Raw genomic sequence first — 25,782 nt, forward strand, 5'->3', positions numbered from 1 at the left:
CAAAATGTCATAAAAAACGTCATAGTATAGTAAGGCATCAAAATCGGCCAAAAAAATGCGAACTTTTTTTGTACCTCAAAATGTCATAAAAAACGTCATAGTATAGTAAGGCGTCAAAATCGACCAAAAAAAGTCAAAAAATTTTTGACCTCAAAATGTCATAAAAAACGTAATGGGGGGGTAAGGCGTCAAAATCGGCCAAAAAAAGTCAAACATTTTTTGACCTCAAAATGTCATAAAAAACGTCATAGTATAGTAAGGCGTTTTTTTCGGGCAAAAAAAGTCAAAATTTTTTTTGACCTCAAAATGTCATAAAAAAACGGCATAGTATAGTAAGGCGTCAAAATCGTCCAAAAAAAGTCAAAATTTTTTTGACCTCAAAATGTCATAAAAAACGTCATAGTATAGTATGGCGTCAAAATCGGACAAAAAAAGTCAAAAAAAATTTTGACCTCAAAATGTCATAAAAAACGTCATAGTATAGTATGGCGTCAAAATCGGACGAAAAAAGTCAAAAAAATTTTTGACCTCAAAATGTCATAAAAAACGGCATAGTATAGTAAGACGTTTTTTTCGGCCAAAAAAAGTCAAAAAATTTTTTGACCTCAAAATGTCATAAAAAACGTCATGGTATATTAAGGCATCAAAATCGGCCAAAAAAATGCGAACTTTTTTTTTACCTCAAAATTTCATAAAAAACGTCATAGTATAGTAAGGCGTCAAAATCGGACAAAAAAAGTCAAAAATTTTTTGACCTCAAAATGTCATAAAAAACGTCATAGTATAGTAAGGCGTCAAAATCGACCAAAAAAAGTCAAAAAAAATTTTTGACCTCAAAATGTCATAAAAAAACGTCATGGGGGGGTAAGGCGTCAAAATTGTCCAAAAAAAGTCAAACATTTTTTTGACCTCAAAATGTCATAAAAAACGTCATGTGGGGGTAAGGCGTCAAAATCGTCCAAAAAAAGTCAAAATTTTTTTGGACCTCAAAATGTCATAAAAAGCGTCATAGTATAGTAAGGCGTCAAAATCGGACAAAAAAAGTCAAAACAGTTTTTGACCTCAAAATGTCATATAAAACGTCATAGTATAGTAAGGCGTCAAAATCGACCAAAACAAGTCAAAAAATTTTTTGACCTCAAAATGTCATAGTATAGTATGGCGTCAAAATCGGATAAAAAAAAGTCAAAAATTTTTTTGACCTCAAAATGTCATAAAAAACGTTGTGGTATAGTAAGGCGTCAAAATCGGCCAAAAAAAGTCAACATTTTTTTTTACCTTAAAATGTCATAAAAAACGTCATTGTATAGTAAGGCGTCAAAATCGGAAAAAAAAAGTCAAAATTTTTTTTGACCTCAAAATGTCATAAAAAACGTCATAGTATAGTAAGGCGTCAAAATCGTCCAAAAAAAGTCAAAATTTTTTTTGACCTCCAAATGTCATAAAAAACGGCATCGTATAGTAAGGCGTCAAAATCGGACAAAAAAAGTCAAAAACTTTTTTGACCTCAAAATGTCATAAAAAACGTCATAGTATAGTAAGGCGTTTTTTTCGGGCAAAAAAAGTCAAAAATTTTTTTGACCTCAAAATGTCATAAAAAACGTCATAGTATAGTAAGGCGTCAAAATCGGACAAAAAAAGTCAAAAACTTTTTTGACCTCAAAATGTCATAAGAAACGTCAAAGTATAGTAAGGCGTTTTTTTTGGCCAAAAAAAGTCAAAAAATTTTTTGACCTCAAAATGTCATAAAAAACGTTGTGGTATAGTAAGGCGTCAAAATCGGCCAAAAAAAGTCAACATTTTTTTTTACCTTAAAATGTCATAAAAAACGTCATTGTATAGTAAGGCGTCAAAATCGGAAAAAAAAAGTCAAAATTTTTTTTGACCTCAAAATGCCATAAAAAACGTCATAGTATAGTAAGGCGTTTTTTTCGGGCAAAAAAAGTCAAAAATTTTTTTTTTAACGTCATCGTATAGTAAGACGTTTTTTTCGGCTAAAAAAATTAAAAAAAATTTTTTGACCTCAAAATGTCATAAAAAACGTCATAGTATAGTAAGGCATCAAAATCGGCCAAAAAAAGTCAACATTTTTTTTTACCTCAAAATGTCATAAAAAACGTCATAGTATAGTAAGGCGTCAAAATCGGCTAAAAAAATTAAAAAAAATTTTGACCTCAAAATATCATAAAAAACGGCATAGTATAGTAAGGCGTCAAAATCGGCCAAAAAAAGTCAAAATTTTTTTTGACCTCAAAATGTCATAAAAAACATCATAGTACAGTAAGGGTTCAAAATCGACAAAAATTGTCATACTTTAGAACGGCCTCAAAATGTCATAAAAAAAGGTCATATTAAGGCTTCCAAAATTGGCCAAAAAAGGTCAGACTTTAGATTGGAGTCAAAATGTTAAGTACTTAAGCAGATTAAGTATGTGGGAGAAACACCCGCTAATACATCCATTTGCTTTTTTTTTGGCGAAGCGTCAACTTTGTGGTGCCGCCTCGCCCACACCTTGTAATTTTGATGAAAGCTTTTCATAACTTTTACTTATCAATGTGTTCTGAACCATGACAAAACATTTCAAATGTATCAGATTATGCCCTCTCCTCTTTCCTGCTCTTCTCCCCAGAGAAGCACAGCAGTGTACAGCAATAGAAAAGACATGGGCCCCTCCCAGCAGGGGGCGCTATGAGTGTATCATCAAATGAGCATATAAATCAGTTGAGAGTCTGATCAACTGATATATATGTCACCCTGACTTTAAAGTTTATTCAACATTGAATGAAGTATGTGGGAGATACAAGTACAAATAACTCCATTTCCTGCGTTGGCGAAGGGTCAATTTCGTGGCGGCGCCACAGCCACACCGTGTAACTTTGATGAAAGCTTTTGATAACTTTTACTCATCAATGTTTTCTGAACCATGAGACATTTCAAATGTACCAGATTTTGTCCCTAAGAGGAATGTGGAAATAGGGCTAAAAATAATGTATACGGCCAGTAGGTGACACTATGACTGTATCATCATATTAGCATATCAATCTGTTCAGAATCACATGCCGGATTTTTTTTCATCCACATTGGATAAAGTATGTGGGAGATACAGCCACATTTATATCCATTTCCTGTGTGTAGGCGAAGGGTCAAGTTCGTGGCGGTGCCACGGGTAGACCATGTAACCCACACCAAAACGTTTTTGTCCTTAATCCCTTAAAATTCAACATACAAAATTTCAGCCTGATCAGACCAATCCCCTAGAACAAGTTTGTTAAAGTACGGACGGTCCAAAATGCCAAATGGCGGCATTTTTCCAAAATGGCGGAGAAAATGGTGTAGAATTTTCCTCCAAGAGACTTTTTTTTTCTTGTATTGAAGAGATCTGTGCACCAAATTTCATGTCTGTAGGCCTTACAGGGGCTGAGTTCACATTCCAGGGGGTGTTGCTGAGTGACCACGCCCAATTGTACCAAAACGGTGCCCTGTGGCAAGACTTGTAGGGGATTATAGGTTTCAAGGTGGAATATTAGCCAGAATTTTTCTGTTTAAGAAGTCTGACATTGCATGGACAGAGCAAAAAAAAAAATAAAATTATTAAATAAATAAATAAATAAATAAATAAATAAATATATATATATTTTTTTTAACTTGTATTAAAATTTAAACTATTATTAAATAATTATATTATTTATTTAAGTTAAATATTATTAAAAATAATAAACACTCCTTTTTTTCTTTTCATTTTTAACAGAAATGCTCAAATTCAAAATCACCAAATTTGGAGATACATGAACAGGAAAAGCATGAATAAACGCAATTTGAAAAGTAACTGTTAACTTAAGATTTCAGGCAAATGTAATGTTACTTGAGTAAAAAGTACCATATTTCCCTCTGAGATGTAGTGAAGTGGAAGTATAAAAGTTTAGCATAAAATTGAAATAATCTAGTCAAGTAACATTACAAACATGCAGCATTTTAAGAAAATATAACTTAGTTGACTGTCCACCACTTCTTGTAACAAATATTAAAGTTCGCTGTTGCGGTGTTCCGTGCTCTCAGAGTCCGTTTATTGCGGGAATACTAGGCTATAATTTTATTTCATCTAATTTTTCTGTTTAAGAAGTCCGACATTGCATGCACAGACCAATAATAAAAATATATTTTTTAATTAAATTATTAAAATTATTTTTTAAAATAAAAATATTTAAAATGTATTAAAATTAAAACTATTATTTCATTTAATTATTTAATAATAATAGGCTACAATTTTATTTCGTCTCATTTTTCTGTTTAAGAAGTCCAACATTGCATGGACAGAGCAATAATATATTTTTTTTAATTATTAGAATTATTAAAAAAAAAAAAAAAAAAACCAATTTATTAAATTAAAACTATTATGTGTTATTTGTGCTTTATGTCTTAAGCCTGTGTTTCAGATTCATGCAGCAGACATGTTAAGACAAACATTTCACCATTAATCCCTGCTTTTTGGAGTCACCTTGATGAAACACCCCTCTGGCTTGCAAATGCATGACTTGTGTTTTTCAAACTGTCAGGCCCGATCATTTCAGTACATTAAATCAGGTGTGACTTAAGAAGCCTTTACTGGAAATGAGTTGCACCTGTGGCTCTGATGCAATCTGAGAGGTCAGTTTCTCATCGAGTGGGAACTCTCCTGCCTGACACATATCCAACGTAAACAAGGCCCGCAGTCACGCCAGTCTCGTGCTGCCATCAAAACAAACAGGCCAGGCCTGAGTGTGGACACATGGCATACGTGGCTTAGTCCCCTCCATTGACGGCCTAATTCCCCCCTCACTGCCTCATAAAGGGGCCTATTGACAGCCCTTCCTGAGCCCTGCTCACACATAAGTGACCCTCATTGTGAAAATATGTGTACCATCGTTTGGGGCAAGCTGCAGTCTATTGCCCTTCCCTTTAAAATAACAACATTTGGCTGAAACGGCATTTTGCCCCTTTCCTGTCATGATACTGTGACTCAGGGCTTTTGCACCATTTACAGTAGTTTGTAAACAAGGAAGTATAGACACCGAAGCTTGTGGCACATTAATTGCAGAAATAATTGTGTGGCACCGTCACAGGATACAAGTTTAACTACACTTGCTCAGTTTCCTTTGTTTACACAAAGTACAAACAGGTTTCTAATGTGAACAAGTGAGTCTATCCAAATCCACCAGCTTCTTTCTTCAGTAACTGCAATGTTGTGTTTTGTCCAAAACTGGTCCATGGTCTAGAGGGGAGGGCACGGCAGGTGGAGCTGAAAATCTGATCCTCTCTTCAAGTTTGACAATGCTACCTAATGCCTTTTGTTCCACCCCAAGAGTCTATTTCAGAGACAACTGAACCCACTGTAACAGAAAACCAGTGACGCAAAGCAGGACATTAAACGCCTCTTACACTTATTTATTGATGGATCTTTAAAAAAACACACAGATCAACTTTTTAAGTGGGTATGGTGGAGGCCCCAATGTCAGTTCAAGGACTGTGGGAGCAAACACAGGGAAAGGCTGAAGAGCACAGATAGGATGGGATCTGTTTAGTTTAAAAAAATAGCATAGTCTTTAAAAAAATAGTTTTAGAAGCAGACGTGATAATAAACCAGTATTAGGAAGCATAGCTGATTCATATTCACAAGAAATCAGTTTTTAAGTTATATCCCCTTGTGAATCCTATATCTATATTAAACAGTTAGAAATAACTGTGGTGGAATCACACTTGGATAACCAACTCTGCACATATTTTTATCCTACACATAGCCATTAAACAATATGATTGTCATAATTAGAGCTCCTGATCTGTATTAGTTCACAGATTACAGAGAGATTATTTTCTTGATTAGTCCTGTTATCTAAGAAAAAAAAAAAATTAAATTCCGGGGATTGATAATCCAGGAATCCATCATTCAAACAGCAGACGTTCAGTGGGCGGGAGATTTGCTTGGTCCATCAGAACTAATTATAAAATAAAACTTCTTTCATAATAAAATCATCCTGAGTGACTTTGTCAGCAAGAGATTATACAATATACTGTTACTTTTTTACATAAATGAAACCTACTTTCAGTGCATGTGCTATAAAGATGGCTGTTATATGATGAAAAAAAATATGAGGCTAAACTAACCAGTTTTTGTTTGCTCGTATATTTTATCATTTAAGAATCACTGCCACGCATAATTTGTCTGATGTTTTAAATTGCATAAAAAGGCATCTTCTCAATACTCAGACAGTCAGAGACATTAATTTTTGTGTTGCACTATGAAAAATGTGGGATTATTTCTGTAACATTTGTCAGCAAAGACTGCAATCTAAATTTAGTCTCTTTTTCTACTTTTATTTTCCTAAAATGTTTTTCACACTCTATTCAGTTACAGTACCCTTGCTGTATAGTATGTGCATGTCATAATAAAACATGGGGGCAGGTCAGAGTCTGGTGAGAGCCTTGCACATCTTACATAATAGTACTCTCACAACCTGTATTTTCTCCCCTGCAGACAGCACAGCAGACCTGCAGAGGAAATTAATATTTTAATCTCTCAGCCAGATTCAAAGAACAGTCCCCGCTCTCACAGGGCAGTGGATAAATAAGTCATGAGCTGGAGGTTTGTGTGACAACAGGGCTAGATAGACAGTCACAACAACACACGCTGGAAGGAGGTACACAGCTCCAGGTTTGGCAGCAACTTTCGAATGGGATATGAGTGACTGATGGCCTCCAAAGTTTTTGTGCAAATATCCAAATGCTGCTGATTTAAATGCTGAACAACCAGCTCCATTATGCTCTGTTGACCCTGCATTTGAAATGCTGGAACCCTGCACATTTTCACTTCACTGACAACTAAAAGCATTGCAAGGCTGCTTCTCTTCAAGACATACAAATTGGGTCACTCCCACCATGTTGGGAATGATGCAGACAGAGCTTCATGAGTGGATGACGCCACACAGTGGTCAGACTGAGCAATCTCAACAAATTTCTTGTGGGGTTTCTGCTGCAGTAGCAGTAACTAGAGTTTACTAAATTACACATTTTTCTCCAAAAGTCTTCTTCAGACAAGAGCTGAAAAGCAACATGTGACTTAATTGTGGCTTTGTAAGTAACTGGGACCCCATTCTAAAAGTACTACATGATGTTAAATCAAATGTACATCTGCAAAAACATAGGTATAGGACAGACATTTGGAGACATGAAGGAAATTCATAGATGTGAATATATTGTAAAACCATTAAAATCTAAAGTATCCCAGTGCTTGGTTTAGTCTTCAGTGTCAGAGATTATTTGTCCATGTCAATGCACTGTTAACAAGCACAATTCTTAATTATTCACGCTACAAATTTTCAGTCAGTTGCTCAAACGTTTTTCACGTACAGGTTCTTTCTTTTTTTTACAATCCAAAAAAACATCACTGCATCATGGAGAGAAAAATAGTGCCAGAAAACTAAAAACAAGGAATGGCACTGTTCCTTTCAGTTCCCAGAAGGTTTTACACACCATGGGTAAAATGTTAACATCCTTTCCCTCTTCCAGTAACATCTCAACCCTATTCAAATTAAATTAGCGAGAGTATATTACCCTGATTAAGGCACAATGTATGATCAGTTCCACAAGTCAGTGTCTCAGACATGATGAGGTGCAGGTCATGCATAGTTGGTTTTTCCTTTAAAACCAACTAAGTAATTCCTTTGGGGGACTTTCTAAGGACAGCCATGCAAAGTAACACAATGTCAAAGGTTAACAACAAAAAAATGTTTTAAATATGCAGGAATGAAAAACTCAGGACTGTACCATTATCCAGTCATTCTACAGCCTGCTGTACATCACAGTCTAGATAACCAAATAATAAAGCTAAATGAGTCATGTGTATGCTATTTGCAGCTAAATGTGAAGCTTTGTCTCTGGAGCTCTTCATGCAACAAATGTTTTGTTCAGTAACTGCAAAGTGTCTCATTTACACTTCAATGTAAAACCATTATTAGCATTATAGCACCCTCTAAATCTGGCATGAACATGAATCCTGTGGTCCTGTGATGTCACGCAGGAGCTTTTGCTGTGGCCATTTGTAAATGAACCCAAGAGGGACTAACAACCTAGTCATGCAAATATCTCAAAAGGACACTTAAGATACATTAACTAGCTCTAAAATCAAATGTGGCACAGGTTAAAGTAATTTGGAGAGCAAATTGCTTTTTCTTTTGGCTCTGTATTATAGCAAATTGAATATGAAATGAAACAATGAGATTTCAGCTTTGAGTTTGTTTACATCTACATCCATGTGGTAACTGTAGTTTTGTTTTTTGTTTTTTTTACCTATGTTCCCATAGGTAAAAAGAGCTACAATACCTATAAGTCAGCATTTAAACCTCAAAGACACTCCTTCATTTCAAATCCAGAGTGCTGGTGTCAAAACATGACTGTCTAAGTACTTATAAGCTGCTAAGACAAACACCAGATTCTTTATGTGAACAGGAAACACATATTATTGCTAGTAGAAAATGCTACAACTAGCTCGCCTGTTTTATAATACTGTATACGGACACAGCTCTGAATGTGATTCATGTTAATACCAGGTATTATAAGGGCCTATACTATCACTGTTGCTATCTGTTAGCTCCCATATGTGCCATGTTTGTGACTAAATTATTAATAATAAACAGTTTTACAAAAATCCCATTTAAGTACATTTTTACAAAAAAAAAAAAAACAGATCTATTTAACATAGTTATTTTTATGGTATATGTTTAAAAAAACATGAAAAAACTGACCAGTTTTACCCTTTTGAGTTTTCCCAAATCAAAATAGCTCATAACATATGGACCTGACTGAGGGCTTGACCGTAAACTGATATTGGGGGGTGGCGTCTCTCCTACTTCCACCATGTCAGTGTTGTTTTCTGTTCCATGGCATGTCACTCATGCTTTAAATTTCTTAAGTCAGGTTTGTTGTGTAGTGTGAGGAGGAATGGTGGGGGTCCAGAGTCTTCTGCAGAAGTCATTAAATATGCAGCTGAGCAAGGCCTCTGGCACTACTATCCCAAGTATATTCCTGAGTTAAATCCATGCATAGTAGTGGCAAAAACAATGACTGTGTTAGGAATCATGGAAACTGTTTGCGCTCATACCCACACAGTACCTCCCAGACAAGTTAGTTCATTGTTCATTGTCCCAAACAGCCTGCTAGTGGTTTAGGAGGCGCTCCCTTTCAGTCCCAGCGTAACGCTGATTAGCAGCAAACACCTTTGCTTTGTTCACTGAAGGACCTGTGAAGAGAGTCAGAACATGTAACATTTCATTTAAAACAGATTAAATATGTGCTCAAATCTTCTATGCTTTATGTCTTTCACTCGGAATGTGTGACATTACTGACCTATATAGCTGAGCAGTACAGGGAGGAAGATGAGGCCATGCGCAGCCCCCAGAAGAACAATGGCCAAGTACATCCTGAAGTAGAAGACCTGGAAGATCTGAGACTTGGAAAGCGCCAGGATTAAGATGCCTCCAAACTTTGTTAATGTGATCCCACTGAATACCTGCAAAAACAGTGGCATTAAATGTTATATCATGTAATGATGATGAAAATCAGACATTTAAAGAGGAAAAAAAATATTTTACAACTGATTTTATGTGTGTTTTTAGCTGCTGCAGATAAGTAAACAAGGTTTTCTTGAAAGAAAAAAAACGCTGCTTTATCCTGCCCTACAAGCTTGTACACACTGATATCCACATTATTAGCATGAAGACATTCTCAACCAACTTGAAAAACCTTTCTCTTTTGAATTTGCTAAGCGTTAAAGTGAGACTTACAGAACTGCCCATGTGAGCCAGAGCTTCTTCAGCCCGCTCCACTCTGTTCTTCTTCACACTGATGGAAAACGCTCGCACAATGTGACTGCAGAACTCCACCGAGATACCACAACTCTGCAATAAAGGACAGGAAACAGCTTAGCACCAGAAACATGGAAACGCTGGAATGAAAGCCAACCAACTGAAGTTTGCTCTTGCTATCTTTTGCTGAATACTGATGGGTGAGATTAGTTCCAGTTTCTTGCTGGTTATGACAACATTTTATTTGGAAACTTAACTGCTGACATTTGGGGACATGGAGATATTGCAAGTGCAAAGTCCTTTGGGGTAAGCAAGGTGAGAGGTCAGACAGCCAGACAGAATGTAAACACATCCCCAGCTTAAAGGCACAATTTGTGCAATTTGTGAATCACATGACCAAAGGAAAAAAAAAAAAAAAAGAAATCACAGAACCACCCTGTATTACTAGGAAACAGTAAATCGGACATGTACTTGTAAGACAAGTCAAAGCTGAACCAGGAAATAACTTTATAAAATAACAGGAAATAAATCATGAGCAATTAAATACAGACAATTTGCATAATGCGTGACAGTGAGTTCAGGTCAAGGTCTACCTACTGACAGGTAAGTGGACCTACCTGGTGTGTTTCCAAAAGTTTTTGTTGCTGTACATAAAACTCACTTGCAAGTTGTTTGTTATTGTGTTTTCATAAAAGTTAAGTGTGTTTCTTGTTGCCTCTCACCATGACCAGGTTCACTAGGGATACTGCGTTGAGGCTGATGTCCCACAGCCACATGACGCCGAACATGTTGACCAGGATCATGGCGATGGTAAGGCTGACGAGCACAGCTGACCGCAGCTCGAAGCCCAATAACACCGTTGTCACCAAAAATATTGCTGCCAGTGACACGCTCAAGTTCAGAGCTGTGTCATACGCGATGGTGAGGTACTGCTCGTAAAACACGTAGAAGACGCTGTAAAGGAGGAAAAATATGTATTACTGAAGAGGCATTAAGAAAACTGTCCGGTTGTTACTTTAAAATGGACAGAAGGGGATGTGACTAGTCTATACAATCAAAATGATCACTTAACTTATTTTATTAATGTATAGACACAACAAATCTAATTATGTATTTGCAAAGTACTGGGGTCAGTCTCAGTATCTGAGATTGTGATCTTTATTAGTGGTGGCATGACTTTTGTGTGGTATAGGATACAGAGGATGGGAGGATTAATTCAGTCCTTAAGGTCAAACATCAGCTGCATTTCCATTTATAATGTTTTCTTTGCTGTGTGCTTATCTATGACCTACTTTTTCCCCTTTTCCCTTGAACCTTGAGTTTGAAACAAGCAACACTTCTGATACCAGTATTTTCCCTTAAATACACACCCAGAAAACCATAGTTAGTATTTTCAATTATTTTCAAAGACAACATTGTGATTTAATTTATGATTGTAATTTATATTACGCAAAGATGAAAGCCCCACTGTGAGTGCAACAGGACTTACCTGTAGGCAAACACTTCATGGTCCATGGACTGACTGATATTGTCAGCCAGTACTCGGGCCATTTTCAGAGCATCTATGAAGTCTGGGGATTCCTTCAGGATGGTGTGGTAAGTCATAAAGTAAGTAGCTCCCACCCCTGTGTTGTTGGGATACAGGTCAACTGCTGTGGCGTAGGCTGCATGGCCGCTGGAGGAGAATTAACACATTGTGGGTGAGCATAGAGCAGGGAAATACTTTTTAACATATGGGAAAGAGAAGTCAAAGTGGATGCATTCAATGTGTTTTAAATGAAAACTTAAAAAAAAAAAAAAAAAGCTATAGCTAAGGGCAAAGCTATAAATTACCCTTTTCCACACTTGACATTGGGGTTGTCTGACAGGAACATGGGTAGAAACCGCATGAATTCTTCTCCTACAGGCCTCTGCTTTCCAGCAGAAGTCATGGGCCGACAGTGCACACAAGATGAGTTTACCACTGGAAAACAGTATCAGAGCACAGTCATCCACTGAACCAATACGTATCAGATAAATCCATTAACTGAGTCTGAGACAAAGCCATGAATTGAAAAGAAATGAATGAACAAATAAAATCAAGTATCACTCTCAGGTTTTGGCAATTATAAATATATTAGAAAGTCTTTAGACATCCTGACATACAACTGCTATACCAGAATTTTAGTTCTGAAAATTATACTACATGATACTTGTTCTATAATTACATTAAAATTTTGTTTTATATTACCTTGTTTTAGCTATTGTTTCTAATGTAATTTGCCCCAAAATGCTATTTGTTTGACTCTATTTTGAGTAAGAGGAATTGGCAAAAATGTGGAACTTGTGACACCAGGATCATAAGACAAGGGTGTGTGCTGAGACTGAATACAAATTTACCCGAGGCATTGCAGAAGGTCCCAGTGGTGTTGTAGTATCGACAGCAGGTGGACTGAGGCTTCACCCAGTCAAAGTAGTCATCCAGCCAGGAGGATGGTGTAAAGGCAATAGTTGTGCTGTAAGGTGAAAATTGAAGACATGACATAATCAGAGATTAGACAAACTTTAGTTGTTTCATGACCTTTGCCTGACTTGACCTTTTTAGGTTGTGCAGTTTAAATAAAGTCATTTTCAAAAAGCTTCTCAGACAATTCTTGTAGATCTTTTTTTTTTCTTCAGCACTGATTTTGTCCTGCTCAGTTAAACCATCCATGATCTAATTTGTTTATGGGTCAGACTTACTAGTTGCTGATGAGTGAGGCTGTATAGACCTGCTGCACCAAGGAGTTGTTGTTACAGCCCACTCCTCCACATACAACATTCTGGCCCTCCGGGCTACTGTAGTTGAGACCATCCTTTACCACAAAGTACACTGGAGCTCCAGTGTGGAGATACTCGCTCATGTTCCTAAAGTAGTCCAGCATGTATGAGTCCTGGATGGAGAGACAAACCGTCAGATTTGACCACCACAGGTAGAGGAATGCAAGCCAAGGATACTGTACGTGGGAAGCCTTGTAAAAATGTAATATTATGGGAATTCAAATAAGCACATCACATGACATGCAATCAGTTTAGCTTCCTGGATAACTGACAGGAGGAGTAAAACGTAAACCACATCACAGATTATGTGTCACTTCAGATATTCAAGACAAATATAACAATTGTACTTTGCCCACACTTATTGAAAAAGTTCAAGAGGTGTCCACTACAAATCCATGAGTACACAGTTAAGATATAAACTGCAAAGACTTACATCAGGCATGGATAATTTCTGGTCCAGTCCGATCTCTACTTTGTTCACGACAGCAATACTAAAGGAGAGTATTCCAACAAACACTGCCACCTGAAGAAGATGAAAAATGCTTTATGATGAATAACATGATCATCACATCGTGACCAAAAACACTGTTCTGCTCAATGAAAAATACGACTCCAGTCCATCAACACATTACAATAATACATGACAGGGGGAACTGTTCTTGTGAAAACTCTTGAGATAGATGTGCATGAATGGCAAAGTGTCCCTGAGGTACTCACTATGATCGGTCGCACCCACTCTTTGAGGATAAATGGGGCATAGATTTTCTTGAAAAAACGGAAAAGGAAGCCATCTGTCTTTGTTTCCTGACCTTCTGGCAGCTTCACACAGCAGATGATGTCAAGACGATTCCCCTTTTAAACAGACAGACAGCGCATTTGATATGATTGGATGATTTTCATCAACTATCTTTTCTTAACACAACCTCACCCAAATTACCGAAGCACAGTTCCTTGCATAACTTATATACAGGCTAAAGTTGCTCTTAATTTTGGGTGTAATAAATTACATTCTTCATGATCTCTCCAGGCACACGAGGATGTTGTAGTGTTGCGCTCTCCAAATATGTAACTATTCATCTTTTGAAATATTCATATCCAATTCTTTTTCCCATTTCCTCTTTATATGTAGTGCTGTATTCCCTCTACTGTCCATTAGATGCTGATATAATGTTGATTTGTATTCTGTATTTCTTTGAGTTGTAAGTTCCAAATATAGTTCTTTCCTAAGTGCAAACAACTCACCTCCTGTCTTCTGGCATCCATGCCGAGCAAGCTGACAAAGCAACTAATCTGCAACAGGAAATCAATAAAAACAGCCAAGCCAGCAAACAGAGAAAAAGTCCTCACTGCAGGCATGTTGGACAAGGCTCCTGCAGACAAGACAAAGTCAACAGTTAAATCAGCATGTGACTAACCAGTGAACTATGACACATTTTGAGGCAACTTCTATCAATCCTGTCCACATTTTCTTAAGGTGAACCATAAGAATCCTCAAGTTTTATTTACATTGTCTGTCTACATATAATGAAGTTGATTTAACAGATGTTCCATTTTACCAAGGAAGAAGGCCACTGTTTCAGAAAATGAGGAGAGGAACATGCTAGGGGCAACGTCTCCAAGAATACGACCAATCTGCTGGTGAAGTTCCTCCTGCGGCATCCGCTCATCCCTCTGTTCAGAAATGCAAATGGAAATCATTTTTAACAGCTTTTAAAAATTGCTGGCAGCATTCAAAACGATCTCTGCTTTTTTAAGAGACGAGCATAGCTGGCACAACTAGGTAAAGCAACAAAAATGTTATGGTTAATTTGAATGAATTATGAGCACTGATAATGAAGATTTATACAAGTATTACACCATTAAACCATGTGACAAACTAATGGGTAATTATAAAATAGTTTAGTGGATTGGGATAAGGGAGGTTACCTGGTATGTCTGCACTATAATAAAGATGTTGTCCACTCCAACAGCCAGCACCAGGAAGGGGATGACCTCAATTACAATGAGCGTGAGAGGGACACCAGCATAGCTAAAGATCCCCAGTGAGGAGGCCACAGAGCTGAGCACAATCAGGATACCTGCTATGCCCAGCGAAATCTTAGAGTCCACCTGTGCGGGACAAAAGATTTTATGATGAGTCATGTTCTGCTCTTAGATGCTCCCTTCACGCTCGAGTACAGGAAGTTGCTAAGCACGTTCTACTAGTTTTGCTGAATCAAAGCTCTTACGTCACAGGCAGGAAAGTGGAGTGACACTACAAGAGTGAAACTATCCCAAGAATGGATTCTGATAACGAACACTTAGATATAAGAAAAAAACAACATTGTAAGACACATCAATCAAAAATGATTACAACACTGAATTAGGGCTTTGTGTCTTACCATCACTCTCCTGAAGCTGTGGATGTGACCCAGGGCCAGGGAGATGTAGATGAACATAATTGCGTAGCTGATTACTATAGTGCTGATGTCACTGTTGCTCTCTCGGTCAATTTCATCTTCAATGCTCCTCTCTGCACTAAACGCTATGGTCAGGTTGGGGTTTTTGAAGTTCTTCATGAACTTGATGAATCTGAAATGCACACAAGCAAACACAGTAAGTCCACACAAAGAAAACACCTTCAGCGGTGACTTTTGCTGAAGTAACTTTAGAAACAGATTGACGTCTCACTCTTTCTCCCATGCCAGGGCTTTTCCCAGCCGCACTGAGTCATTCAGGTAGTTGTTGAGTGGAAAGGTGATTACCAGAGCGGTGGCATTGTTGTAGTTGGTGCCTGTAGTGTGAGGAAAAAAAAAACGATGCATTAATTATAAAAGTGAGGCCATCACTTATGAAAACCTCAGTTATCAACCACACTGATAAGGATGTCAGGTGTCAGGATACAACTTAATGCACAAGAAGTTCAGTGACCAAGGGACCATATTTTTTAATGCAGTAAAAGAACCTAGAGAGAGGATCCAGACAGGTTATCAAAGTGTTATAAATGAAGAACTACCACTATTTTCTATTTCTCTGCCCATCAACAAGTGCTAATCCAGCTCACCATCGTAACCCCCAAGAGCCAGCCATGGGAAGACGGGGCCCCCAAACGTGCCTAAACAAGGGTCATGGAGGACAGTGGTGTCGTTGAGGGATGCTGGTGCACTGCAGAAGGAAAGACAAGCAGAGTTAAAAGCTTGAAAAAAAAAAAAAGCACTGTAAAGTCATTATCAGAAAAACAAAGAAGCACTTCACAACAACAAATAAGAAAGTGGTTAATAGTAGGGAATAACCTGCTGGTTATTCCCTACTATAGGCCTGAGCCAGTAACGCTGGGTCTTCCACCCAGCTGTCAGAAAACTTGCATTTGGACGTTGAAGATATGCCTAAACTAGTCAAAAACCTAAGCCAGCCAGTTGGCTATCCAGTTGAGCTGAGTGCGCATGGTGTTTGAGATGTCGAACGACCACTGAATATGACGTCAGCATCAAACATACAAAGCTGAGACTTCAGGATTGAGACGAGGATCTTTGATTATGTACCCAGATATGCTAAAGCCCACATTTAAACTATGTTTGAACTATCGCAAACATTAGCAGATAGAATTTCAATCAGAATAGGACACCTCATAGTCTGAAAAAATAACTAGAAGTAAAAATACTTCTAAACCACATTAAACACTTTTAATGGTCTTAAATTTAGCAGTTTTGATTTATCAGCTTTTAATACTTCAGATTTAATAGCTTTTAACCCCGTGGACACCCTGAAAAAAGGAAGAGAAACTGACCGAACTTCAAAAAAAGAAAAATCACCTGACACAGTAGAGGAAGTGGCTGTGATAGTCGGCATAGACAAAGAAATCATCTCCTTTCCAGTGATCCAGCACAGCGTGGCTGTTCTGGAAGTAGTTGAGGACACTCAAGATAGTACAGTTGTCATTGTACGGGGCGAGCGGAGCCAAGCAGATGTCCTTCAGGGTGACGTTTTGACCCTCGTATGAGGCCACAAGGGCTTCAATGTCAAGCTGCAAGTTCAGCACCTGTTTGGATATAGTTAGAAAAAAAAAATTAAAAAAGAAAAAGAGAACCACTACACTATGGTTTCAGAAATGCAGCTGCTCTTTACATGATTTTTATCTGGTCACAGAAGCGATGCTTCTTAATACAAAACACACAGCGGCTCTAATGAGAGCAAACTAATCAAATTGGCTTATGAGTTTCTGAATTTACCTTTCCCACTAACCCACCTGGTGCAGGATGTCTTTGGCCAGTATGGCTCCAAATGGGACATCTGATCCTCCAAAGTATGGGGAGTAGATGGAAGTTTCATTGAGTGGAGTAGTTATAATGAGCTGTACAGTTCTAAAGAAAGGTCCAAAGTGGCTGTCAAAATAGTTCTTCTCTTGACGGGCCTGGCTCGTGGGAGAGGACCACAGCTCAACGGGGTCAGTAGTGATGCGCATATAGACCAGTCCCCCAGAGGAGGCTCCCACAAGTATCAGGCTGCCCAGTATGACCAGAGAGGGATGCTGCACACAGAAGGCACCCCAGGAGCTGAAGAGCTTCCGCAGTGCGTTCTCAAAGCGCTCGCCAAGAGTCTCACAGCATGATGCATTTACTAATAAGAGAAAAAAAACAGTGTGTTTCAGTCATGCAGCAATGACAGAACAATATTATTACTTGTGTTATACCTAAAAAGCAAATTAAGGCCTTGTATAACAAACAGAATTTATGGAATTTAAGTAATGCTTTATTATACCATGGTCAGGATTATCACTGTTGAGAGACAGTGGGTTACTACTGGCCAGTATGGGGCCATACTCCGACATGATTGTCCTTTTCCTATACACACAAAGAACCACAACAACCAATTAGATATTAACTTCAAATACCAGCAACAAAACCAAAAGATTATTGTCGCATCGAATGAGTGGCACCACAAGCAAATAGTCCTTTACCTGTAACACCACGCTACAATTACAGCTCCTAAAAAGATAAGCAGGAAGGCCATGTAAGAGATCCACATGATGACGGTCATGGCGTCGACACCAAAAATTGTCCACGGTGGGGGAAGGGGGGGAGGCACGGGTTTGGGCCCGCAGGCGTTTGAGCAGTCCTGACAGGAGCAAGGACCTGAACCGTCGTCTAAGCCCTCAGTGCAGGCGTAAGTCTTGTTGTTCATGGGAGTGTGACCAGAAACTGGGACATCTAGGGTAAAAAAAAAAAAACAGCCCAACACATGATGATGAATTAACCAACCAAAAAACAACAGATGCAACAAAGGTATTAGTTAAAATGCTGGACAAATTATTTTCTGAAGCATAAAAATGACTACAAATTGATTTACCTGAGAATGTCGGGATGATAGGGAAAGGAGTCTGTCCATTGTTAATATCAAACATGTACTGGATCCAGTTAGTAGCATTGCAGTCCTTTGCATCCTTGCCACACAGCAGTGATAAGGCCTTCACATTGCTAGATGGTGCCTGGACGTCCTTACAGGCATTGTACATGGCTGAAAAAGTCCAATTCAATTATTTTAGGGCAAATTTCAAGATTTTCATTAAGTTTAATTTGCTGTCCCCTTTTTTTTATTTGACCTTAAATGCAACAGTTATGACTGAGCAACCCACAGAATTACACAACTGAGAGCATGACTTCATGTTTAAGTGGGGTTAAAGAGGTTTAATCAGCAGTTTTGACACACAAGCCAAAGTGGCCATTTTTACTTGACACATTTTCTCTAGACTTAACCAGGAAGCTGTGAAAAAAAAGGTGAAGTTGTTTTTTTGAGTGTCTTTATTCACATCTGGATGTGAACTCACCGTTGGCAAATGTCTTTCCAATATAGTACTGCACTTCCACTACACTGGATGAATTGACCTTTGTGGCATTCAAGAACTGACTCTGGTGGGGGCTGCATGTCAGCTCACAGAAGAGGTTCATCAGATTGAAGAAACAGGCTGGACAGCTGTGCACAGATGTAGTAAATGTTATAAGCAAGATTTAAATAAAAAAAGAAAGAGCTCACTGCATAACATAGATAATAAAACAAGTTAAAGTTTAAAAGCTGCAAACAGTGTAGTGAAAAAATAAAATCTACAAAGATAAGAAAACATGTCAACGTCTGCAGTTTGAGTCAGTCTAACTCATTATTTGGAACATGCAAAGCCACGGCCTGCATGTTAGAACAACAAAATAAACAGAAACATTTGAGCAATACATGTACTGAAAAGAGGTAGTTAGTCTATACTTTGTGTTCAGAACTTTAGAAAGGGAATAATGGTGCCCCTCCAAGCATGTTGTGTTTCATTAGCTAATATTATAACTACAGCGCATACCGAGACAGGAACTGAAGGGGCAGCTGAAGACTTCCTTTGAGAGTGCGCAGCTGGTCAACATCACAGCACAGGCTTCGGTTTCCATAGTCATATCCAGGACAAAGTTCCTATGAGTAAATACAAGATGAATAACATCCCTCTGATACACTTTTTTATATTTTTTCACCACTGGAAAGCAGAAATATGTTACAGAACACTGGTTTGAGGATCAAATGTCAGCAAATAACAGAACAAAGGAATTAACACATACCGTGAGAAGGTCATAACCCTCAGAGGGTAGAGGGATGGGAGGACCAGTGTAGTTGCAGTTGTATTTTTTTCCGGGCACCTTTTCGGACTCCCCACACTCACCGTACCACACACAGTGCTGGGCCTCAACCTGATAGCAAGACAAGAAAAACACAACGATCAGCATGCAACACACAGTGTGTTCACAGAGCAAATTCATTTGGTCTTTGCATCACTAAGCTGGTATAGTCTATGCAGCATATTTATTTTTTCTGTCATACAGATTGCCCAAACACACTGAGTTCTTCTTGAGGCCACAAGAGATGATAGTTTTGGCTGCTCAAAAGGATTTGTCCAGTCTGATATGAGGTTAAAGCTTTACCTTTTTACCTTGAGGTTTTATATTTGCCCAGTTAAACCTCTGGTCATGTTTCATTTCCTGTGTTTCTAGTATCTTGTGCTCTGTATGTCTGAAAATAAAATTTCACTTCTGCAAATGTTTTATTAAAATCTAGCCTTTGAAGAGTTAGGGAAAGCCTCAGTTTAGTGACTAAACTTAAGTCACATCGCACAATTTTATCTTGACTAAGCTGACATTCAACGTCAGAAAAGAAGGCCAGGAAAAGGAGAACTGTGGTCAAATTTCTATGGCAACATAACATTAAACATGTTAGAGTGGTTACAACCAAATACAATTTGAACACAATTTTAAATATGATGTATTCCAGAAAATACGATATTGTTCTAACACTACTGTATGTTTGGTGGAATGTTTATTGCTTCTGCAGTCAAAGTCTTGCCTTATCTGTCAATTTAGCACCAGAGCTCTCACATGTTTGTTGTTGGGAGGGGTGAATTAGGGAAGTTAATTCACTTACTTTACAAACTGTTTAAACTGAGTAAGCCCAGTGTCACACTCTGTCCTACTTGTGCCTTGTGGGACTGACCACACAGGCAATTCAGACTTCCTTATTTCCTCAACTGGAGTTCTGTGGAGCTGCAGACTGGGCAAATAACCTAAATGTACCAACTATTTGTCCAAAACCAACTTGCAAAACTCAGAACTAGTTGATCCGGACTTGTTTATCTAGGGTGAGAACCAGACCCCTGATGCCTTTAAAGTGGTTCATAGATAAAAAAGATAAAACAGAAACCTGTTGTACAACCACAACCCCACAAAAGAAACACACACTTCTTTAAAATCCTTTCTGCTTTTCCACTGCAGTTTCCAAATAATCAATATTTTTTACTCATCCCACATTCTTGCTGTTTTTATCAGGATGCTGATACCTTATCTTGAGAGAGTAATGATTAGTCAGATCCAGATGTGATGTTTAGTTTTGAAGTAGTTTCATGCAATGCAGTGGACTGACCTAATTACCTCATGAATATAGGTGCAAACAATGCAATGAAAGGAGGTTAGAGACCACTGATGACACATGAGTGAGAGACTATCTACATCTGATTAAATCATTAAATCACAGAAAATCTTTCAATAGTTTCTTTCATGTGAATATTCTTTTGTGATTCAGTATCATAAACACCCAAAGGAGCTGTATTTTCTCGTATAATGTACTTGTTTCTGAATAATTTACTATTACGTTGTAAGTTCATAGCTTTATCCTTAAATGCAGTTGTTTAAAAAAAACAAGCATAGACAGTAAAGCCTCCAATGTAAAAATGACTACATTGCTTGCATAATGAAAAGTGAATTGCACACACACAAAGATATTTCAGCGTCAAAAGTGAAAGTCAAATTAATCTAACTAGCTACCTCCAAACCTTCATATACCGGCTTGCCAAATAACTTGCTAACGTTGCAGATTTAGTGTTTTATTTCAGTGCAGCTTTGCGAGCCAGTTAAACAGGGTAAACATTTATGGCTTGGGATAAGCAAAACATTACCTGGAACACATTTACCTAATTATTATTTTGAATACCTAGTTGAAAGAGGGTGTAGTTTTCGCTTTGTCATGACATGACAGAGGGACACTTTGTTCGAAACAGGCTTGAAGTCCCCGATACAACCTGTGCCAGCACTGCCTGCCTCTGTGAAATGTCAAAGCTAACGCCTTGTGTTATCCATTTTCGGCGTCCGCCTTACGTGGCCGGTACAGTTTTCAAACAACACTACTGCTAGCTATTATGTCTCAGCCACCATTAAGCCAATTACAAGCTAACCCTGACATTGCCCTGGATATATGGAGTGTGGGACCAAAATAGCTAAACTAACCTGAGCCTTAGTTTCGCTAGCCGCCTCAGACAAACATCACAATAGCAACGGCAGACCGAGCTGAGTCACGTTTTAGTCACGGGATCGCGGGCGTTAAGTTGCACTTACCCATCGAAAATATCCCTGTAGCAGGATGGTAATGAAGAAAAGTTTATATAAAATGCTTCTTCTTGGTAAGAGTCCCATCCCTCTCACTGAAAAGACCGACTCGAACTGACAACCCAGGTAAAGTTTCGCATATCTTGTTGATGGTTTCTTCTTCCTCGGGTTATTTGTTTGGTAGAGGAACAGACTGTTGCCTCACTGCTGCCGCCAAGTGTTATCGACAACACACTACAGATGAGCCACCATGGAACTACATCGGTCTGTAAATCACAGGCCCTGAAAACCACTTATATTAACCAGCTTCTTAATGTGAACGATGGGGTCGTTTTGATTTGGTTTGGTTAATCTATCAATATTTTAATATATATTCATAAAACACTATATCAGAGTGTCGTCAGGGATAGAAAACTTTAATCACATGTACAAACAATCTATTGAGCCTTTAGCATTACATTCAAATACAGTAACACTAATACAGACATTTTAATCAGAACAAAAGAATACCCCAGTTTTAAAAAAAAAATTTTTTTTTTGATGGTTTCCCAAAATATTTCGTTAAAGGATGTGACTTCCTTAATAAAAGGAGGTAGCTTCTTCACGTGTATTTCAATGAATCAGAGTTTAATTACAGTATATCAGGACATTATTACACCTTTTTCCATTATAAGACTGATGAGTGATGATTTTAAGATAAGGTTGGAAAAGATACAGTTTAGTTTAAAAAGTTCAATCAATCAATTTATATGAAAATAGGCAACAAAAATATAAATATTTTTGAATTAAAGTACTGATAATATTGGGGGGAAAAAACCCGCAAAAAAATACAAAATCTTTTTTTTAATTAATTACATTACAGTCATTGAATTGAAATGAGCCAGTACATTGACACAATCTCCTTCCTCTAATAAATAAGCCATTAACAACCAATGTGTGCTCCCTTTTCTTGGATGTTTTCATGTAAAGACATCCTCCTGGTCTCTGTGTTGTTGTTAATGATTTGTTTCTCTAAATAAAGTTTGGGGAAACTATCAATTTAATATGATCAAAGCACATCCAAACAACCCTGATGAAGCAGAGTGTTTGCGTGTCAATACTTTGTTTTAAACCTTCAGTGAATAACAAGGAGATATTTCCAGACTTTGATTGTTGATTTAGTCACAAATGTTTATGATATAGATAAATATATAAGATTAAAAAAAACCTAAGTAAGTCAATATGCCCATTTCTAAACTCATACCTAATTTATTCACTCTAAAGTTTGAAATTGGTCATTCCATGTGTTCGCATCTCATCATAATATGTTCAATATAATATTTCTTCCCTTCAGACCAACACCACCATATCACAATCAATTAGGAGTTAAACAATATAATCATCAATCAGATTGGGGAGCATAAAAAACATATGAGGCTTGCTTTGATTGATTTTGCTGTAATGCCATTGTTTTATTCTGCGTATGTTATGTATGATGTATATAACAAAAGGATTTTGTCCTCTAATGCTCAGTCAAGCACCTTTTATCTGCTTGTCATTAGTAGTTTCAGGTCATGTCATGGTGGTTGAATTCTGGTGCCCATACTGTGAAACACTGACACATCAGAGAGGATGTACTGGTTATCTGCTTATTCATGAAATTGTTACTTGAAGTGTGGGAGGCATCAAGTTAAAAAAAAAAAAAAAAAAAAAAAGACATGAGTGAATCATTGGGATCTTTTTTCTTCTTGCTATTCCTCACCCTTCACTTGTTAACGCTGTGGGGGAATAAAGCAAACAAGATGTATTTCCATAGAAAAAAGATTTAATTATGTTCACTGTTGAAAGAAATAATCACAAGTCAGGAACAAGTGCATTTTCACGTATTATGTGACAAAATTGTGTACAGATAGTATAAATTATAGGTGACTGTTTTGGGGTATATTACAGCATAATCACCGTTTTCTGTACATGTACCTGTGTAAAATCTGCAAAAGTAGGCTTACAGGTTGCTACAATAGTATATTCCTTTAAAACTAGGAATAATATTTGCAAAGTTAATGTTCTTGCAAGACTACAAGACTTTAAAGCTAGGAGCAGATTCATAGATATGGTGTCAACACACTGTGTGAAACAACAGTCTACACTTAAAAAACAGACAAGGAGAAGTCTCTGGCTAATAATAGAGATACATTGTGGCAGACCACAAACATGAGAGACATTCCTAGTTTCTGAAGTCACTCAGAGCTGTTAAAATAGTCTCTACAATACATCATGTTTACGAGGAAATACTACTTTTATTTAAAACTTCAAACAAGTTACTCACATGTCCTAAGACAGTTCGACCAACATTTCAAACAAGTGAAAACACTTAAAAAAGAAAAAAAAAAAGAAAAAAGGAATGCAACTGAAGCTATTGGGGTTTTTTTTTCTTTAGCTTTTTGGTCACGTTTCTGGCTGTAAAGTCAATGTGCTGGGCAGTAAAAAGTTGGTAAGTTCTTAGTACAGTCAGGAGAGTTAAAAACATAACTATTGGTGGGAATTAACAGGACCAGGAAAGAGTGTGTAACCAGACTAATATGCCATACTGATACAAAGCGAGACTTAAGCTAACTTTGTGGGTCCACACAAATATGTTTCATTCAAGAGTACTACAGGTTTTCACCTACGAAAAGCAGTGTGAATATGACCACTATCACATTTGCTATATTTACCATCACATTCTCTACATAGTTGGCGTGGTATCACACATCAGGGGGAGACAGGAAGCTCTACCCTCCTTTAAAAATAAAAGAGAAAGCAACACATTTCTGGCACACACAGAACTGTCTTAGAGCATAAAGGCAACATATTTAAACGATACAACTCACCAGTATTCCCCTTTAAACTGACTATACATTCTATACACTGCAACATCTTGTTTCCTCATTGACTCATCCTTCAGGAAGAGTGTCGTCAGGCCTCAAAGGACCCTATCAGTCAAGCCAGCATTTTACTTCCTTTAATCATCATCTTGACTTCACCAGAGAGAAATGTTCTGAGGCTTCACATCAGCGTCAAGTGACTGCACCACTGTGCGCTGTCAGTCGTTTCAACTCAAACTTATCAATGCTTTTTGCTTGTGATTCTACAACACATGTACCTTAAGTTGTGTTTTGGGTTTAAGCTGCCAGTTTCTGTTCTTTGCAATAGAGCTTCTGCCTCCCAAAAAGACTGAGGCACTTACATCCTTTTAATAGCATTCCTCCACCAACACATTTGGATCACATACAGCACTTAGTGCAGAGCATCTTGACAGATTTTCACTTTCCGACTGGGGCTACACCATGCGGACAGAGCGAATCTCTCTCTCAGGTCAACTGAGTCACGTATGAATCAGCTTTCGTCCAGCTTTCATCAAGAAAAAGTCATTTATTATTTGGTTGTAAGAAAAAAAAAACTCTTTGGAATGAAACAGGTTTTACATGACAAGTATGACAGCATGCAAACGACACAGAAAGCTGAACAAAGTGTCACCTGACTTCGTGAGACAGGATATAACATGTATGATAACTGATGGTACCACTTAGGTATGCTGTTTCAGCCAAGACATCAATGCTCTTTCTTAATAGAAGAGGAAACTGTCTGTTATTTTTGTCTATATCCATTAAATCCTCAGTCTGGGCCCAGATACTCTGCGTTCTCCGCTGCCGGGATGTGTCCGTTGGCATGGGTCTTGAAGGTGGGGGTGAAATCCTGTTGGTAATCAGGGTTGTCTATGCTGTTCTGGGGCTGGTATTTCTGAATGCTGTGGACCGTGCCATTGGAGGTGAGCGGGAGGACGGCGGGGGATGGTACATCGTTGAGGTACTCGGGCCCATTGGCCCCATTTTTAAAGCAGTTCAGGTACTCTGTCTCTGTGTCGTCAGAAGAGATGGTGGGGAGGAGGGTGCGAGGTGGACCAGGCTGCTGGTAGATGGGATTCATCATCTCAGAAACTCCGTTCTGGTTCATATAGTCTGTAACAAAGCCAATTTTGTTAGCAAGGACACTAGACAGGTTCCCATTAAGAGAATAATGAGTTGTATGTAAAATTTAATGGCCCATAATGGTGGTTTTGCAAGTTTTTAATTGCTCTGCATTTTCTTAAAAAGCTGATAATAGAGAGCTGACAGGATATGAAGGACGAGAGATGGGGAATGGTCTGCAATAGAGGTCCTCGGCCAGATGCAGCTTGGACACGTAGTGGTTCTTGGTTAGTGCCTTAAGGCCCAGGCCACCTGGGAGACCCTAGCTTTGCAAATTCAGCCTAT

At 38.0% G+C, this 25,782-nt stretch overlaps 2 protein-coding genes across 2 annotated transcripts in view; both read right to left on the minus strand.

Moving 5' to 3' along the window:
- Positions 1 to 5,408: 5,408 nt before the first annotated feature.
- npc1 (Niemann-Pick disease, type C1) lies at positions 5,409 to 21,664 on the minus strand. The gene is made up of 25 exons (XM_041054850.1): positions 21,521 to 21,664; positions 19,202 to 19,330; positions 18,952 to 19,058; positions 18,436 to 18,581; positions 17,958 to 18,125; positions 17,569 to 17,818; positions 17,370 to 17,452; positions 16,858 to 17,228; positions 16,424 to 16,650; positions 15,676 to 15,776; positions 15,303 to 15,405; positions 15,014 to 15,203; positions 14,559 to 14,741; positions 14,189 to 14,303; positions 13,875 to 14,002; positions 13,350 to 13,484; positions 13,066 to 13,155; positions 12,555 to 12,745; positions 12,213 to 12,328; positions 11,667 to 11,796; positions 11,323 to 11,508; positions 10,556 to 10,787; positions 9,813 to 9,926; positions 9,376 to 9,538; positions 5,409 to 9,268 (listed from the first exon to the last, which is right to left on the minus strand). The coding sequence occupies exons 1-25, from the start codon at positions 21,596 to 21,598 to the stop codon at positions 9,186 to 9,188; spliced, it is 3,819 nt and encodes a 1,272-aa protein (XP_040910784.1). The 5' UTR covers positions 21,599 to 21,664; the 3' UTR covers positions 5,409 to 9,185.
- A 1,633-nt stretch (positions 21,665 to 23,297) lies between these two features.
- Positions 23,298 to 25,782, minus strand: part of egfra (epidermal growth factor receptor a (erythroblastic leukemia viral (v-erb-b) oncogene homolog, avian)) — a 42,954-nt gene continuing 40,469 nt past the window's right edge. The window contains exon 28 of the mRNA XM_041054674.1: positions 23,298 to 25,488. Within this exon, the coding sequence (XP_040910608.1) occupies positions 25,145 to 25,488 (344 nt within the window). The 3' untranslated portion in view covers positions 23,298 to 25,144. The remainder of the gene's footprint in view (positions 25,489 to 25,782) is intronic.

This window comes from Toxotes jaculatrix, chromosome 14, assembly GCF_017976425.1.
Source record: "Toxotes jaculatrix isolate fToxJac2 chromosome 14, fToxJac2.pri, whole genome shotgun sequence".
NCBI lineage: Eukaryota > Metazoa > Chordata > Actinopteri > Toxotidae > Toxotes > Toxotes jaculatrix.

Coding starts and splice junctions, on each gene's coding strand:
- npc1 (XM_041054850.1), bottom strand. CDS start 21,598: ATGGGACTCTTACCAAGAAGAAGCATTTTATATAAACTTTTCTTCATT. Junction 15,406..15,675: donor GGCTCTTGGGGGTTACGATG/GTGAGCTGGATT, acceptor CTCACACTACAG/GCACCAACTACAACAATGCC. Junction 11,797..12,212: donor GACCTTCTGCAATGCCTCGG/GTAAATTTGTAT, acceptor ACTGTTTTCCAG/TGGTAAACTCATCTTGTGTG.